This window comes from Chironomus tepperi, unplaced genomic scaffold, assembly GCF_022539635.2.
Source record: "Chironomus tepperi strain 1889 unplaced genomic scaffold, CSIRO-AGI_Ctep_v1 contig_370, whole genome shotgun sequence".
NCBI classification, from domain to species: Eukaryota; Metazoa; Arthropoda; class Insecta; order Diptera; family Chironomidae; genus Chironomus; species Chironomus tepperi.
Window position 1 is genome coordinate 113,265 of NW_027226492.1, and position 19,733 is coordinate 132,997.

The following is a 19,733-nucleotide window of genomic DNA, read 5'->3' on the forward strand; positions in this document are numbered from 1 at the left end:
TTCAGTGTATTATTCAAATTAAATTCAAAAAAAGTTCATAACGGTCAAAAAAAATTCAAATTCATTTTTGTTGACAAAAAAAAGAAACAAAATTGTACAATTTTTTTCTCATAGAGAAAAAAAAAGTAAAAAAAAATTTCAATTTTTTTGTATTAAATAAAAGGCTTAAAAATTCGGTCATTAAGGCATTCAATGAACCCATACTCCAACAATACAGGATGTGTACCGCATTTATCACAGGATACCGAACTCTTAAATCATTTATATCATGAGATTCGCAACAATAAATTCAACTTTCCAAATACAAATCTACGTAAATTAATTGAAAGGTCAGTTCCGTTAAATTATTTATATCCAATGCCTACTAAATGTCAAAATTGTTCCTTAATTCCAGCTATCCACGCGATGCCCGTCGTGAATTAATGAAACGTGAACGTGACGGAATCTGTCCATTATTCTCAGCAGCACTAAATGGCAACTCAATGGCTGTCGAGTATCTTGTCACCACCTGTAATGCTGATTTAGAGCAAAAGAATCTGTATGAAGTTGAGGAGGAAAAGACGTTCCATTATTCGACACCATTATGGGCTGCTGCTGTTGCTAATCATTTACCAGTTGTTAAATTACTTGTACGACTTGGTGCTAATATTAATGCAATTAGTGATTCAGGATCAACGGCTGTACGGAGTGCTTGTTTTATGACTAATATTGATGTTGTACAATTTTTAGTTGAATCTGGTGCTAATTTTAAATTACCAAATTTTAATGGTGGAACGTGTTTAATTAATTCTGTACAGAGTATTGAGTTGTGCAAGTATCTTATTGATAAGGGTGCTGATGTTAATGCAAGGTATGTACAATTTATTATTTTTTTGATTCTTTTTGACCTATTTGGGATGATTGTCGTTGATTATGGTGAGACTGTGCTGATTAGGTGGGGATGGGTGTGTTGAAAGGCTGATAGGTGGGACCATTGAGGGATATTTGGATGTCCTACGTCACCCTTTTGTGGCAAGTGAACAGCCCCTTTACGTAATTAGTGAACAGCCCCTTTACGTAACAAGTGAAACGCCCCGTTAAGTAAGAAGTGATTGACCCCTTTACTTACGTAATTAGTGAACGTAATTAGTAACTTGCTCCTTTATGTAGCAAGTGATCAGCCCCTTTAAATTGCAAGTTACCTGCCTTCTTAAGTAACAAGTCAGCGACCCTCTTACGTAGCAAGTTACCTGCCCCTTTACGTAACAAGTGATCGGCCCCGTTACGTAAAAATTTAATGACCCCGTTACGTAGAAAGTGAACAGTCCCGCTAAGTAAGAAGTGATTGACCCCTTTACTTACGTAACAAGTGATCAGCCCCTTTGAAATTGACAGCTACACAAAGACTTCCAACTACATATTGTCATTATATATGTCTTATCAGCACTGCTGTATATTGTTTATGTTTTGGTACATTTGAGTACATTGTTGTGACTGAATGTTTACATTAAAATCACAAGATTATTGCAGCGATGACTTTAGTGATCGCATTGGCACACTTCTAACTACATAGTAGGGATGTCACGAAGTATCAGCTTCGATCCAGAGACAGGATCAACAACATTGCTCTAAAATTCCTTGGAATGTCAGGTGCGTCGGTCTCAAGTCATGACTTACATGAACTTCCAGTCTATAATCTAAATTTAGACTTAAAATGTCAAATTCATCAAAATTTTCTTGAGAATTTTACTTCATGTCAATAATTACCCATTTTCATGTGAAAACTTTTTTACTATTTCGAGCTCAGATTCATTAAATATTCCTTTGTTGACCGTACCTTAATGCCGACTATGGATTGTTAATTTATGAATTATTTTTTGGTTACTAAGTTGGATTTTATGTAGAAAATTTTGTGTCGCATTTGACGTCAGAATTTGATTTATTGGGTTGATTTTGAGGTTTAATCCCGAGCAGCATAATACAGCAAATTAGGTCCATATAAGTCGTTAAGGTGACATCACCGCAACATTGCGTCATACTGATAATATGGCAATGCACCGGTGTCCTTGCGAATATAGTGTACTGTTCGGGAACGGAGAGTATTCTAAAGCATATTCAGTTAGGAAAGATAGCTTCAATGAGGATTAGACTCTAAGGGGCTATACCAACTCTGGGCTGTATCATATGTCATATTCTGACATGTTGGGTTACGGCATTTTGATCCCAAGGTTGATAAATCCTCGATCATTGAGCAATCCCAAGTGCATACCAGGGGTAGTGTCTTATCCTACTCGAAATACCCATCCTATCTTACCTTTGGACACCCTACCCTTCTATAGACAGTCATACCCTCCGACAGATCATCCAAATTACAATGATTTCTTTATTAATCAGTATGTTATCCCTGGCTGAGAAACTAGACGGTATCGGCGATATTTGTATGGATTAGAGTTGCAAAACAGGTGCCTGTAACTGTGACAGTCGAAAACCGTACAAATTCATGATAATTTGTATGGTACTTCCTACAAAACCGTACAAATTACCAAGAATTTGTACGGTTTTAGCCTGTCACAGGCAACCTCTGTTTTGCAACTCTAGTATGAATACCGCGTAGTTTCTCACCCTGTATGTTATCCCTGCCAATTTCTAACCTAAATTTCCTTAATCTAAATCCACAGAGACATTCAAAACAAGACAGCCCTCCACTACGCCATCCAAGAGTATCGCCTGGAAACAACAAAACTTCTCATCGAACATGGCGCAAATGTATTCTCAAAATCCCGGTATGGTGACGATGCCCTACAAACAGCGTGCCTTAAAGGTGCATATGAGATTTTTGATTATTTAAAATCGAGAATTTATTTTACACCGGAGAGATTAGCAAATGCCTATGAGCTAATTGGTACAGCCGTCATATCAGATGATCATCAATTACATAATCAAAATAATGAGAATCAAGCAGTGCTATATTGGCGTCAATCAATTGATATAAGACAACGTGAGAATATACCAAAGGATATCCTACCGATTCGATCAGCATTTGGTAATATTCGTGAATTTTCAAGTCACGAGGAACTGAACAACATTGAAATGGACTTGGATGATATGAGAATGACAGCATTAATCATAAGTGAACGTATCCTTGGTCAACATCATCGTGACTTTTTATTTCGTTTATTATATCGTGGTGCATTCTTTGCTGATTCAATGCGTTATGATAGTTGTCTAAAGCTATGGATATTATCATTGGATATACGTGTTGAACGTAATACAATATTACATTCCGATACAGTATTTGTGGCACAAGCAATTATAAGATTAATGCTTAATTTAAATCTTAAAGATAATGATTTAATACATATTGATGGTGCATTACATCATATACATCAACATGATATGCCTAATTTTAATGATATTTTAAATGTTTTTAATTTATTAACAAATAATATTGTTGAAATTAAGCATCTGTTGACTATAAGACCAATTTATAAGAAGCAACATGATAATTTTGATAAAATTCTTAAATGTATTACACATTTGATATACTTGATGCTTGATACAGCTAATAATTGTAATGATAAACTTGATCTTATTTATGCTGGTGTCTTTAATATTGTACGTAATAATGTAACGACATCAAATCATGATACCTTGCTGCACATGTGTGTATCGAGATTAAATTATGTTAAACATGGATATTTTGCTGATCATAATATAACGGCAAAGTCCGTATTTCCTAATTTAAATGTTGTTAAATTATTATTAAAATGTGGATCACCAATTAATGCTCGAAATGATTGTCGATCGACACCATTGTTTATTGCATCGAATCCATACAATTATAATTTTGAGGTGAGTAATATTTACTAAAAGGTTTAGAACACCTGTTGTTCAACAACAAATGTTGAAATGTCGTTCAACAACCTGACTAAGCTTGAGGACCCCTGTCTAAGGTTTTAGTACTCCTGACTAATTTTTAGTACTCCTGACTAAGGTTTAGAACACCTGACTAAGTTTTAGTACTCCTGACTAAGTTTTAGTACTCTTGACTAAGTTTTAGTACTCCTGACTAAATTTTAGTACTCCTGACTAAGGTTTAGAACACCTGACTAAATTTTAGTACTAAGGTTGAGAACTCCTGACTAAGGTTTAGAACACCTGACTAAGTTTTAGTACTCCTGACTAAGATTTAGAACTCCTGACTAAGGTTTAGAACTCCTGACTAAGGTTTAGAACCCCTGAATAAGGTTTAGAACTCCTGACTAAGGTTTAGAACACCTGACTAAGTTTTAGAACACCTGACTAAGGTTAAGAATCCCAAGCAAATGTTTAAAACTCCTGCATGAAATTCATGTTAAAACTTGATATAACCTCAAAATTAACATTTTTTTTTTCTCTTTTTTATTTACAGTTGATCGAGACCCTCCTCAATGCCGGAGCTGAACTTGACTATCCAAACAAGACCGGAGATCGTCCACTTAATCTAATCATATCAAATCCATCAAATAATATTCCCATTATAAATTATCTCACCTTAAAATGCTTATCAGCAACAGCCATCTGCAAATTTCGTATTCCTTATAAAAATTTAATACCAAAGACACTCGAGACATTTGTTCAGGATCATTTAGGATAAAATAAGCATAACATGGCTTTATATAGGCGCATATACAGCATTTATTATAAATAAAAATTGTGTGATTATCAAACAAATAGGAAATTAATTATAATAGAGTAAACAATTGACAATTATTATTATTATTTATCTAAACTTAATATTCCTACATATTTATCAATAATATTTAAGTAAATAGTTCATAAACATTCTATAATTAAATAAACTAGGGTTGTGCAGTGACAACAAATTTAAAAAAACTATTTATATTTTTTTAAAAAACCGTTAAAATTTGAAATTTTTAAGAATTGTTGAAATTTGAATTTTAAAAAATTGTTAAAATTTGAATTTTAAAAAACCGTTAAAATTTGAATTCTAAAAAACCTTTAAAATTTGAATTTTAAAAAGCCGTTACAATTTGAATTTTCTAAAAGCCGTTAAAATTTGAATTTTAAAAAAAAATTTAAAATTGTAATTTTCAAAATTTTTTACCACAAAATCGATGAAATTTGAATTTTTTCCAAAACCGTTAAAATTTGAATTTCACAAAACCGTTAAAATTTGAATTTCAAAAAACCGTTAAAATTTGAATTTTTTCCAAAACCGTTAAAATTTGAATTTTAAAAATCCGTTAAATTTGAATAATTTTTTTTAGTTTACATTTTAAATTGTTTTCCTGCACAGCCCAAGTAATCATAGTCTGATTAATATATCTCCACTCAAAGCAGTTTTATTGGACATTATTATTAACAACAAAATTATAAAAAATAAAAATAATAAAAATTATACACAAATTATAATAAATTATAAATAAATACAATATTGACTCCCTTTGTGATAATTTTGTCAAAATTTAAGTTTGAACCCTTTGGGTCGATATCTTGAGATTGTTATATGGCGCGGTATAGGTGCACCTGACATGGCAACGTGTCATACCAATGGTACAACTATTGATGGATATACCAAGGTGCCATACCAGTTGTGTACTGTGCCATCACCGGAGAAAACGTTTCAAGCTTGATTTTATTTATTAAAAGTAAAATTATCACATTGGACTGTTCGTGAGTCATCATATATAAGTATTATATGCACAATAATGGTTGAACATTTTAGATAAACAAAATATTGAATAAAAAAAAAATATAAAAAAATTTAAAATTTGTATTGTTATTGAGAGGTTGGGGGGGGGGTATGGGGGTGGAGTGTTAAAAATAGAGGTAGGGTTGGATTTGTTGGCAAGGTGGTTGGAATTTCGGAATTACTTTTTTCTTGACCCTAAGATTCCGCCATAACACCTCCCCCCCCTTCCTCATCCCTTCTAACATAACCTAAAATTTAATTTTTTTTTCTTTATTTTTTATAAAGCTCAGGCATCAAACTTAATCATGCTCAAGGTCGTTGAGTTACCAAAACTAAACGTGAAAATGAACGGTTAAAGGATACAGAACATAATACAATGACACAATTTTTAATGAACATGAAAATTCAATTAAAAGAGGTACACAAATAAATGAATTTTTTTTTTAAATCTGCACAGCGTGGATGATTTCTGGCAATGTTGATGTGACGTGGTTGCAAGGATACCGACGGTTGGGCGTTATTCTTGAGGTTGCGACCAGAGTCAAGTCGGTCAATATTTGATGATATTCTCAGGTCAGAGTCAAGTCGGTCGGATCTGATGATATTCTCAGGTCAGAGTCAAGTCGGTCGGATTTGATGATATTCTCAGGTCAGAGTCAAGTCGGTCGGATTTGATGATAATTCTCAGGCCAAAATTAGTCAAGTCGGTCGGATTTGATGATACTCTCAGGCCAGAGTCAAGTCAGTGGAATAATGATATTCTCAGGTCAGAGTCAAGTCGGTCGGATTTGATGATATTCTCAGGCAAAAGTCAAGTCAGTGGAATAATGATATTCTCAGTTTTGAAGATTGTCAAGTCGGTCGGATTTGATGATATTCTCAGGTCAGAGTCAAGTCGGTCGGATTTGATGATATTCTCAGGTCAGAGTCAAGTCGGTCGGATTTGATGATATTCTCAGGCCAGAGTCAAGTCGGTCGGATTTGATGATATTCTCAGGTCAGAGTCAAGTCGGTCGGATTTGATGATATTCTCAGGTCAGAGTCAAGTCGGTCGGATTTGATGATATTCTCAGGTCAGAGTCAAGTCGGTCGGATTTGATGATATTCTCAGGCCAGAGTCAAGTCGGTCGGATTTGATGATATTCTCAGGTCAGAGTCAAGTTGGTCGGATTTGATGATATTCTCAGGTCAGAGTCAAGTCGGTCGGATTTGATGATATTCTCAGGTCAGAGTCAAGTCGGTCGGATTTGATGATATTCTCAGGTCAGAGTCAAGTCGGTCGGATTTGATGATATTCTCAGGTCAGAGTCAAGTCGGTCGGATTTGATGATATTCTCAGGCCAGAGTCAAGTCGGTCGGATTTGATGATATTCTCAGGTCAGAGTCAAGTTGGTCGGATTTGATGATATTCTCAGGTCAGAGTCAAGTCGGTCGGATTTGATGATATTCTCAGGTCAGAGTCAAGTCGGTCGGATTTGATGATATTCTCAGGTCAGAGTCAAGTCGGTCGGATTTGATGATATTCTCAGGCCAGAGTCAAGTCGGTCGGATTTGATGATATTCTCAGGTCAGAGTCAAGTTGGTCGGATTTGATGATATTCTCAGGTCAGAGTCAAGTCGGTCGGATTTGATGATATTCTCAGGTCAGAGTCAAGTCGGTCGGATTTGATGATATTCTCAGGTCAGAGTCAAGTCGGTCGGATTTGATGATATTCTCAGGACAGAGTCAAGTCGGTCGGATTTGATGATATTCTCAGGTGAGAGTCAAGTCGGTCGGATTTGATGATAATTCTCAGGACAGAGTCAAGTCGGTCGGATTTGATGATATTCTCAGGTGAGAGTCAAGTCGGTCGGATTTGATGATATTCTCAGGTCAGAGTCAAGTCGGTCGGATTTGATGATATTCTCAGGTCAGAGTCAAGTCGGTCGCATTTGATGATATTCTCAGGGCAGAGTCAAGTCGGTCGGATTTGATGATATTCTCATGCCAGAGTCAAGTCGGTCGGATTTGATGATATTCTCAGGCCAGAGTCAAGTCGGTCGGATTTGATGATATTCTCAGGTCAGAGTCAAGTCGGTCGGATTTGATGATATTCTCAGGCCAGAGTCAAGTCGGTCAGATTTGATGATATTCTCAGGCCAGAGTCAAGTCAGTGGAATATTGACGACAGAATGTTTGCTTGACATTTGAACTTGATTAGTCCGAGATTTGGCATCAATTGTGCTTTTATGTGCTGACTAATTTCATCATTTAATTATATGTGCGCATGTAGCATTTTAATGTGAATTTCTTATCAGAAATGTTTTTGTGACTTTTGTCGTTGGATTATCTTTTTCCACAGAAATTCAGACGTGACCATATGTCCAGCATCCAACTGCGAATTAAGTGACTCTCTGAGAATTTATATAAAAAATACACAAATACTTTTAAATAATTAATCATATAAAAATTGCAGCTTAACTCTGCTTTTCAAATCATTTTCTGTCCAACTTTTGACTTTAAAGGAACTAAAAATTATTTCTTGTGCATTTCAATTTTGTGAAAAAGTTAAAAAAAAGTTAAAAAATGTTGAAAATTATTTTGTAAGTTGAAAAAATTAAATTAAAAAATTGTCAAATAATTAAAATTATTTTTTTTTTGTGTCATTTCCTCGTCTAGCGTTGCTTTGTGTCTCATCGCAGCATTCTGTGGATCATCGTCGTCGACTGATGTTGAGTGTGAATATGAAAGTAGGATAAATTACTATGTTGTGGGTAGAATCTATTCCTGCGAAGTCAACAACAATCCAAACATTATATCTGAAGAATCAGCACAAATCAGCGGAGTTAGTGGAACACACGAAGATTCAAAAAGCAATGATGATGTTTTTGGCTTTCGTGCTGAGTGGGAAACAATGCGGGTATTTCCAAGAGGTTTGGATAAAATTTTTAAAAATATTAAAGTAATTATTATTTCAAGTTGTGAATTAAAGGAAATCCATCAGTCCGATTTGAAAGAATTTCCTCATTTAGTTAATTTTTATATAAATGGCAACAAAATTGAAATTATAGAAGAGGGTTTATTTGATTATAATCCGAACTTAGAACATGTAGGATTTGATGAACCTAACATAATTCACATAGATCCAAATGTATTTGATAATTTGAGCAAATTAAGATATTTTTTGTTTAATTTAGTTCCTTGTATTGGTCAAAATATTTTCGATTCTAAAGAACAAGTTCAATCAGCCATAAAAGTTGTCAAGTCAAATTGCTCAAATGCTGACTTTTTGTCCCTCGACACTCAACTTAAGAACCTTGAAAGTGAGTCCAACACTTTAGATTCTGAAGCTTTTATTGCCAAATATGCTAATTTCGAGAAATCCTTTCAAAATTCAAAATTTTTTAAATTTCGTCCTTTAAAGCCTAAATTTGAAATTCTTAAGCCCAAATGAAAAATCCTAATTCTTATTCAAAGGAACTAAAACATCACTGATAAATTAGAGGACCTAAAATCGATGTGGTCAGTTGATGACCTTAAAGTCTCTATGGATGAGATTAAGTCTTCTCAAAATCAGTTGAATACTTTTCAGTTTACCATGTCAGTCCATTAAACTAGGTAAAGAGATCACTTCTATTAGCCCCGAAGTCACTGAGATCCAAAAATACCAAAATACTGTTTCAAAGGAACTAACTTTAAACAGTGGATTAAAAAATATTATTGGTAAATTAGAGGATGTAAAGTCATCACAATGTGGACTGAAAAGTCCTTTTATTGACCTTAAGTCCTCACAAGATTCTATCCAGACATCATTAAACAGTTTAAAGCTTACAACTGATGGTCAAGGAAGCAAACTTGATCATATCCAAAAATACCAAAATCAACTAATTTCCTTACATGCTCCACAAAGTACATCCATTAATAATATTGTTGCTAAACTTAATGAATATGATAAGACCCAAAAGAATCACGGAGCTGTGCTTAGTGACATTAAAAGTTTACAAAATGATACAAATGCAGTCATTAGGGAACTCAAATTGTCACATGACAGCACTAGAACCTTTCAGGACTTTTCTCTTATTAATATAACCTCAAAACTAAATGACCTCAATAAAAACATTAAATCAAGTCAAGATGACATAAAACTATCAAATAGTAAAATTGTAGCCATTCTCAGTGATCACACAATGGTCCATATTGAGGCTAAGAACTCATTTACTAAAATACAAACAGTCCAAAATGAGATTAAAAAGTCGTTGAATGATTTGAGTGCAAAAGTAAGCACTGAGGGCATTGAGCCACATTTAATAGAATTTGAGGGTAAAATGGATGACAAATTTGTCCGAATTGAGAAAGAATTGAGCAATAAGCTTCACAGAATGTCGTTAAGTTTTGATGAAAAATTTAAAGGAATTGAGACGCGATTGGTGAAAAAACTTGAAAAAATTTTAGAGGAAAAATTGGCAAATGTGTTGCATTTTTTTTTAATTGTTAAAAACTAAAAATAAAGCCTTTATTTCAGTTAAAACTTGTCGTTAAATTTTTGCTATTAAAAATTGATGTTTTATTCTAAAATGCGCCTTTATTTCAGTTACCCATGCGACTTTCTTACTTGTCGTCATCACATTTTTGCTATTAAAATTTTTTCAACTTTTAAATACCAAAAAATACAAAAATGCGCCTTCTTTTCAGTTACCCATGTGACTTTCTTACTTGTCGTTATCACATTTTTGCTATTTAAATTTTTTCAATTTTTAAAAACCAAAAAGATGTCAAAAAATACAAAAATGCGCCTTTATTTCAGTTACCCATGTGTCTTTCTTACTTGTCGTTATCACATTTTTGCTATTTAAATTTTTTCAATTGTTAAAAACCAAAAAAATGTCAAAAAATACAAAAATGCGCCTTTATTTCAATTACCCATGTGTCTTTCCTACTTGTCGTTACCACATTTTTGCTATTTAAATTTTTTCAATTGTTAAAATCCAAAAATATACCAAATAATACAAAAATGCGCCTTTATTTCAATTACCCATGTGTCTTTCCTACTTGTCGTTACCACATTTTTGCTATTTAAATTTTTTCAATTGTTAAAAACCAAAAAAATGTCAAAAAATACAAAAATGCGCCTTAATTTCAATTACCCATGTGTCTTTCTTACTTGTCGTTATCGCATTTTTGCTATTTAAATTTTTTCAATTGTTAAAATCCAAAAATATACCAAATAATACAAAAATGCGCCTTTATTTCAGTTACCCATGTGTCTTTCTTACTTGTCGTTATCACATTTTTGCTATTTAAATTTTTTTCAATTGTTAAAATTATTCAAAAAATACAAAAATGCGCCAATTTCAGTTACCCATGTGTCTTTCTTACTTGGCGTTATCATATTTTTGCTATTTAAATTTTTTCAATTGTTAAAAACCAAAAAAATGTCAAAAAATACAAAAATGCGCCTTTATTTCAGTTACCCATGTGTCTTTCTTACTTGTCGTTATCACATTTTTACTATTTAAATTTTTTTCAATTGTTAATATCCAAAAATATACCAAAAAATACAAAAATGTGCCTTTATTTCAGTTACCCATGCGACTTTCTTACTTGTCGTTATCACATTTTTGCTATTTAAATTTTTTCAATTGTTAAAAACCAAAAAATGTCAAAAAATACAAAAATGCGCCTTTATTTCAGTTACCCATGTGTCTTTCTTACTTGTCGTTATCACATTTTTGCTATTTAAATTTTTTCAATTGTTAAAAACCAAAAATATACCAAAAAATACAAAAATGCGCCTTTATTTCAGTTACCCATGTGTCTTTCTTACTTGTCGTTATCGCATTTTTGCTATTTAAATTTTTTCAATTGTTAAAAACCAAAAAAATGTCAAAAAATACAAAAATGCGCCTTTATTTCAGCTACCCATGTGTCTTTCTTACTTGTCGTTATCGCATTTTTGCTATTTAAATTATTTCAATTGTTAAAAACCAAAAAAATGTCAAAAAATACAAAAATGCGCCTTTATTTCAGTTACCCATGCGACTTTCTTACTTGTCGTTATCACATTTTTACTATTTAAATTTTTTTCAATTGTTAATATCCAAAAATATACCAAAAAATACAAAAATGTGCCTTTATTTCAGTTACCCATGCGACTTTCTTACTTGTCGTTATCACATTTTTGCTATTTAAATTTTTTTCAATTGTTAAAAACCAAAAAGATGTCAAAAAATACAAAAATGCGCCTTAATTTCAATTACCCATGTGTCTTTCTTACTTGTCGTTATCGCATTTTTGCTATTTAAATTTTTTCAATTGTTAAAAACCAAAAAAATGTCAAAAAATACAAAAATGCGCCTTAATTTCAATTACCCATGTGTCTTTCTTACTTGTCGTTATCGCATTTTTGATATGTAGGCATACACAATGTCAGTGTTCGAGTACCAGAAACTGTGTGATGTGCAGCACACACACAGTCACAGTCATACCTAACTCAACTTATCAAAATTGATGAATTTTCACCAAATTTTTCTTGTTTTTCCATCCAGCATGCAATTAAATAATTAAATAGATAATTGGCTAATGAATCAAATTGTGAAAATTCGCTAAGAGCAGTTGGCTATGGAAATGCAAGAAGAAAAGCGAGGAAAAACTTATTTTTCCTGTATCACGTTTTTCCAACAAGTCTGTGGAAAATTAAGGAAGTGAAATTGCAAGCACGGAAAAATTCCTTCAAAGCTTAATTGCAAAATTGCTTCGAGGATGTTTGGGAGGAAAAAGAGGAAAAATTGTGAAAATGGCAAGTAAGAAAGTCACAAGTCAAAAAATACAAAAATGCGCCTTTATTTCAATTACCCATGGGTAGTTGAAAATAAGGCGCATTTTTTGAAAATTTTTCAGTTTGGCAGGAAAATGAAAGAAAAAGGGCAGAAATTGTGAAAATGACAAGTAAGAAAGTCGCAAATTGGGAGTTGAAAATAAGGCGCATTTTTTCAAATTTTTTGTTTTAGATTGAAAAAAGGCGGAAATTGTGAAAATGACAAGAAAGTCACAAGTTGACCAACAAGTCGAAAATAAGGCGCATTTTTTCAAATTTTTCAATTTTTTGTTTGGGAGGAAAAAGAGGAAAAATTGTGAAAATGGCAAGTAAGAAAGTCACAAGTGAGTAGTTGAAAATAAGGCGCATTTTTTCAAATTTTTCAGTTTGGGAGGAAAATGAAAGAAAAAGGGCAGAAATTGTGAAATTTACAAGTAAGAAAGTCACATGTGGGTGGTTGAAAATAAGGCGCATTTTTCAGATTTTTTCAATTTTTGTTTGGGAGGAAACAAGAAATAAAAGTGTGAAAATAACAAGTAAGAAAATCACAAGTTGAAAATAGCGCATTTAAAAGAAAAAAAGATTTTTAAATATTTAAATTTTTAAATTTTTAAATTTTTAAATTTTTAAATTTTTAAATTTTTAAATTTTTAAATTTTTAAATTTTTAAATTTTTAAATTTTTAAATTTTTAAATTTTTTCAGCTGATTTCATATGTGCGCCATGCGGACAGACGCATTTATAAACAATAATAAATCGTTCTCAAATCTCACGAAAATAAAAAATTCTCAGAGAATTTTTATAAAAACCGGCAAAAAGATTTACGTACGTAAAAACGTAAAACATTCAAGAAAAGCAAAACAACAGCACTGAAAAAACATTTTGGTTCACATTTTTTATCACACAACATTCATCGCAGTTTGCTGCGGGATTTTAAACTGATAAGACGTAGATAAATTTTCGGATTTCATTTTGTTTTTGATTTGCAAAAAAAAAAACAGTTTAAATGAAAATAAATTAAAAAATTGTTTAACAGAATAAAAAAGTAAATAAAAAATTTATTTGTGTTTTTTTGTGAAAATTTTGTTTCAAAAAAATTATTGAAAAAGTTTTCGAAAATTTTAAAACTAATTTTAAATAAACAAAAAATTAGATTCTTTTTTAAATTTTTTTTGATTTGAAATTATAAAAATATTTTTAAAAATTTGAAGGAAGAATTTTTAAATTTGGATTTTTTTAAATTAACTTTTAAATTTACTTTTCTATTTTATATATATTTTTCAATTTTTAAAATTATTTTTATATTTTGTAAATTTTTTAAATTTTTTAAATTTTTTAAATTTTTCAAATTTATTCTTAAATTTTTTAAATTTATTTTTAAATTTTTTAAATTTATTTTTAAATTTTGTAAATTTATTTTTAAATTTTTTAAATTAATTTTAATTTTTTTTTAAATTTTTTTTCTATTTTTGAAATACAATTTTCGCATTATTAACTTAAAATTAAATTACAAAACCCACACAACACCCCCAAAGTACCCCCCCATCCCACATCCAATTCCAAAATTTATCTCATTTTTTCCCCACCATCAACTAAAGTGATTGAAGTGCAAATCTTTGCGTTTTGTAAATCCTTCTTTTTTTACTTTTTTCCTTTTTTTTTGTTGTTGAGATAAAAAAAAAAACTTTTTTTCACATCATTTTCATCTTCCATCATTTCATATTTGTTGCTCTGCCGATAATCAAATTTAAAATTGAAATTTTTCTTTGCCTTATCGCAATACAAAGAATACAAAAAGGAATTGGTGGGGAAGTTGTGGGGAGAGGGGACAGGGGACAAAAATTTGTCAGAATTTTTTAAAAAAATTTTCAACTTTTTTTTAGTTTTTGTTTTAAGTTCAATTTTTTACTTTTTTTGAAATTAAAATTTAAATAAGACTAATTTTTTAAAAAATTTATAAAACAAAAAATCCAATTTTAATTTTATAAATTTAAATTTTTTTATATTTGAATTTTTACAAATTCAAAAAACAATTTTTTGTAATTTAAAAAAGTTTAAATTTTAAACAAAATTAAAATTTTTAAAATAAAAAAATCAAATTTTTAAAATAAAAATATCAAATTTTTAAAATAAAAATATCAAATTTTTAAAATAAAAAAATCAAATTTTTAAAATAAAAATATCAAATTTTTAAAATAAAAATATCAAATTTTTTTAAAAATATCAAATTTTTGAAATTTTTTTGAAATTTTGAATAAAAAATTTTGAAATAAAAAAAAATAATTTTTAAATTCAATTTTAATTTTTTTAAAGTTTGAATTTTTTGCTTTTTAAAAAATAATAAAATTTTATCTTGTTTTTTTTTAAATTGCAAAAAAGTTTTTCAAATTTAAAAAAAATTTACACGATTTTAAATTTTTTTTACAAAATTTGAGTTTTTATTTCAAATTTTAAATTGTTTAAGATTTTATTTCAAATTTTAAATTTTTAAAATTTTATTTCAAAAATTTTAAAATTTTATTTCAAATTTAATATTTTTTAAAATTTTATTTCAAATTTTAAAATTTTAATTTTTTTTTAATTTTCAAATTTTAAAAAATTAAATGTTTATCATTTCTAAATAATTGTTTTTAAAAATAAAAATTAAAAAATAATTTAAAATTTTTTTTTAAATTTTAACAAAATTTTCACAAGGAACAGCAGCATAAAAAGGAAGACAAAAAAGGCTTTTTACAAAAAATAAAAAAGATAACAAAAGAGAAAAAAAACTTTTTTTTTGATGCCAAAAAAGGTGAAAAAAGTGAAAAATCAGCAAAGCAAAAATTTGAATAAAATAAAATAAAATAAAAAATGATAAAACTTTGATAAATTTGATTGAATTTTGAGTCAAAAAAGGATTTGTGGATGAAATAAATAAATAAATAAGAAAAAAAAGGATTGAAAAGCGATAAGAAAGGTTGAAAAATAAAGAAAATGGAAATCCTTTGTTGAGTGATTTTTGTGTCGCAGCCAACAGCTGCTTATCATCGAGCCTTTACGTCCCTCAATCTTTATTGTCATTATTTGTTATTGTTCAAGATTTTTTTATCTTTATTTTATTGTTAAACTTTTTTTTATAAAAAAAGTGTGTTAAAAAGTGAAAAGCTGATGTTGAGTTAAGGATGCTGTAAAGATAAGGTTCTAGTGTTGGAACTACAAATTGACACAAGTTTGAGACAAAAATTAAGTTCAAAAAATATTAAAAAAAATGATAATTAAAAAAATTAAAAAAAAGTTTGAAAAAAAGTTAAAAAATTGTTAATAAAATTATAAAAAAAATTTAAAAAAATTTAAAAAAACCAAGAAATTCAAAATAAAAATTTAAAAATTTTTAAATTAAAATTATAATTTTGAAATAAAAATTAAATTTGTTTTTAAAAAAGATTAAAACATTAAACAATAATAAAAATTTAATTTAAAAAAAATACAAAAAAGAGAAGAAAATTTAATATTTTAAAAATACAAAAAAGTGAAATTAAATAAAAAAAAGTGAAAAAAAAATTAAATAAAAATTCAAATCAAACTGGATTAACTAAAATGAATTGAATCAAACAATCAACTTTATTAAGGTAAAATAATTAATTTAATTGATAAATAATTTCAAACTATTACCTAACCAACCCCACCTCCCCCCATCCCATCCCTCAACTACTCACAAAATCTAAAATAAATCATCTCATTGAAACATTTTGATTAAAAGTTACTTCTTGATGAGCTATTCTGTCAAGTATTTATCCACTTGAATGATTAATTTAGAAATTCTTGGTAGAAAAAAATATTTAAAAAGTCCTCGTCATGAGTGACATAAGCGCATTTTTTTACAATGATCAGTATTTGATTGGGTATGGGTCACTGCCTGGTCCTTAAAAAATAAGATCAAGTTAGATTTAAGTCAGCATTCATCAAATTTATAAATTTCATCATTTAACGGATTTTTATAATTCAAATCTTTCAAATGTTACGACAAATTCAAACATTGTTCAGAAAACTTTGTGAAAATATTGAAAATTATTGTTGAAATATTGAAAAACATTAAAAACATTGAAAATTTATTGAAAAAACATTGAAAAACAATGAAAAACATTAAAAAAACATTGAAAAACATCGACAAACGTTCAAAAACATTAAAAAAACACTGAAAAAAAGTAAAAACCATTTAAAAGCATTAAAAAACATTGAAAAGCCATCAAAAAACATTGAAAAACAATCAAAAAACAATGTTTTTTACTTCCCAAAATGTTTAAAATTGTTAATACTAAAATTTATGCATCAATTTGAGACACTTTAATGCTAAGCAGACCAAATAACTCGTCAAAACTGAGCTATTAATCCAATTCAAAGCTCCTCACGATGACCATTTAATGAGTTTTTTGTGTCACCCAAACAGACAAAAGTGAACTAAATTTTAAAAAAGCAAGTTCCAAAAATTGAGCTGAACAGAAAATATTTCAAAGTTGTTTTTGCTCATTTTAGACATCTTAAGTCTATCTATTTCCTATTGTGGTAGAACTAGAGCATTGGACTCGTCAAGCATTGTTAATTGAGAACTTTTTGAGGTTCAGGTGCCTTCACATTTGAATTTTTGAGGTTCAGGTGCCTTCACATTTGAATTTTTGAGGTTCAGGTGCCTTCACATTTGAATTTTTGAGGTTCAGGTGCCTTCACATTTGAATTTTTGAGGTTCAGGTGCCTTCACATTTGAATTTTTGAGGTTAAGGTGCCTTCACATTTGGATTTTTGAGGTTAAAAATGCCTTCACATTTGAATTTTTGAGGTTCAGGTGCCTTCACATCTGAATTTTTGAGGTTCAGGTGCCTTCACATCTGAATTTTTGAGGTTCAGGTGCCTTCACAATTGAATTTTTTAGGTTCAGGTGCCTTCACATTTAAATTTTTGAGGTTAAGGTGCCTTCACATTTAAATTTTTGAGGTTAAGGTGCCTTCACATTAAGAATTTTTAGGATTCAGGTGTCTTTACATTTGAATTTTTAAGGATAAGGTGCCTTCACATTTGGATTTTTGAGGTTAAGATGCCTTCACATTTAAATTTTGTAAAGGTTCAGGTGCCTTCACATTTGACATTTTGAGGTTCATTTTTTGCCTTCAAATTTGACTATTTTGAGGTTAAGGTTTTCACATTTGGATTTTTGAGGATAAGGTGCACTTCACATTTGGATTTTTGATTAAGATGCCTTCACAAAATTTTTGAGTTTTCAGGTGCCTTCACATCTGAATTTTTGAGGTTCAGGTGCCTTCACAATTGAATTTTTTAGGTTCAGGTGCCTTCACATTTAAATTTTTGAGGTTAAGGTGCCTTCACATTTAAATTTTTGAGGTTAAGGTGCCTTCACATTTGAATTTTTGAGGTTCAGGTGCCTTCACATTTGAATTTTTCAGTTCAGGTGCCTTCACATTTGAGTTTTTGAGGTTCAGGTGCCTTCACATTTGAGTTTTTTTAGGTTCAGGTGCCTTCACATTACTTTTAAAGTAGAAAACTATCCAAAAATGAGAATTATATTATCAAAATTGTTCATTTCGTGACCACAATGCCTTCATCACATCCTCCCATCATCATCCAACCCATCAAATATCGTCAGAAGTGCTGAAAATTAATTAATTAATTAATGACTTTTCAAATAAAAAAAAAAAATATTTGAAATGGATAATCGGTCGCGACTTACTGTCGAGTACTTTATGGACTTATTGATTGATTTTAAATTGTTTTGTGACTCAATTTGGGGCTGCTTATTGTTGTTGTTGTTGCTGTATCGACGAGTGATTTATGAATGAAATTTTCATTATTTTTTCGGTTCATTTTGGGACATTTTTATTGGAAATATTTTTGGCTATAAAGGCTGCTGATGACATGTTTATGTGGCCTTAACCTTAACATTTACGATTAATTATTGCGAAGGATGTTGTGTGCGGTACGAGAGAACTTTTGGGTTATGGATCTTATTTATTGTTGTTGTATTTTTGGGATGCTTAGCTGATGTAGTGACTGGGTTGGATTAAAGACAGTCAATTTGTCTTGTTATTGATTCTCAGTTCAGGTGCCTTCACATTATTGATTTCTCAGTTCAGGTGCCTTCACATTAATGATTTCTCAGTTCAGGTGCCTTCACATTAGTGAATTCTCAGTTCAGGTGCATTCACATTAGTGATTTCTCAGTTCAGGTGAATTCACATTAGTGATTTCTCAGTTCAGGTGCCTTCACATTAGTGATTTCTCAGTTCAGGTGCCTTCACATTATTGATTTCTCAGTTCAGGTGCCTTCACATTAGTGATTTCTCAGTTCAGGTGCCTTCACATTAGTGATTTCTCAGTTCAGGTGCCTTCACATTAATGATTTCTCAGTTCAGGTGCCTTCACATTAGTGATTTCTCAGTTCAGGTGCCTTCACATTAATGATTTCTCAGTTCAGATGCCTTCACATTAATGATTTCTCAGTTCAGGTGCCTTCACATTAGTGATTTCTCAGTTCAGGTGCATTCACATTATTGATTTCTCAGTTCAGATGCCTTCACACAGTCACTCTTCCACTTAATACAAAACCATCAATTTCCCATGACTTTTCAATCAGGCATATGCCTACCCACCCCCGACCACTAAAGTTCCTCCCCTACCCATGACTCCATAATATTGATCCATAATTTTCACAAATTGCCTCTCGTAAAAGTTAAATTGTTTCTATTGCCAAGCATGAAATCCTTCTTTCCTTTTATTTCTGCACCCAAAAGCAATCTCACATGTACATCGAATAAAATTCACAAGAATTTTTCTAACCCCCACCAACCCCCCTCCCCCGCATCTCTCATAAATGATTAAAATTCAACTCAAATCGTCTTTCATGTGAGCATCAATTTGCTTTTGACATTAGAGCCTTTAAAGACGGTTTGAATGGTTGAATGGATTATGTTGCTACCGCAAAATGTTAATATGAGAAATGATGAGAATTAAATTGATTCCATTTAGGGGTTTGTTTGCGTGGTGGGACTTGATTTTAGCGTCTGAACTGAGAAATCATTAATGTGAAGGCACCTGAACTGAGAAATCACTAATGTGAAGGCACCTGAACTGAGCAATCAATAATGTGAAGGCACCTGAACTGATAAAGTACTAATGTGAAGGCACCTGAACTGAGAAATCACAAATGTGAATGCACCTGAACTGGGAAATTACAAATGTGAATGCACCTGAACTGAGAATCACTAATGTGAATGCAC

General features: G+C 30.5%; 1 protein-coding gene across 1 annotated transcript; it reads left to right on the plus strand.

The window, feature by feature from the left end:
* The first annotated feature begins 115 nt into the window (after positions 1-115).
* On the plus strand, positions 116-4,758 carry m-cup (ankyrin repeat protein mann-cup). The gene is made up of 4 exons (XM_070647034.1): positions 116-329; positions 395-850; positions 2,658-3,831; positions 4,391-4,758. The coding sequence occupies exons 1-4, from the start codon at positions 193-195 to the stop codon at positions 4,613-4,615; spliced, it is 1,992 nt and encodes a 663-aa protein (XP_070503135.1). The 5' UTR covers positions 116-192; the 3' UTR covers positions 4,616-4,758.
* Positions 4,759-19,733: the final 14,975 nt, after the last annotated feature.

Bases quoted from the DNA above. Each gene is read 5' to 3' on its own strand.
- m-cup (XM_070647034.1), top strand. From the start codon at position 193: ATGAACCCATACTCCAACAATACAGGATGTGTACCGCATTTATCACAG. The intron at 330-394 runs GTCAGTTCCGTT...CCTTAATTCCAG, and splicing joins CTACGTAAATTAATTGAAAG to CTATCCACGCGATGCCCGTC. The intron at 3,832-4,390 runs GTGAGTAATATT...TTTTATTTACAG, and splicing joins CATACAATTATAATTTTGAG to TTGATCGAGACCCTCCTCAA.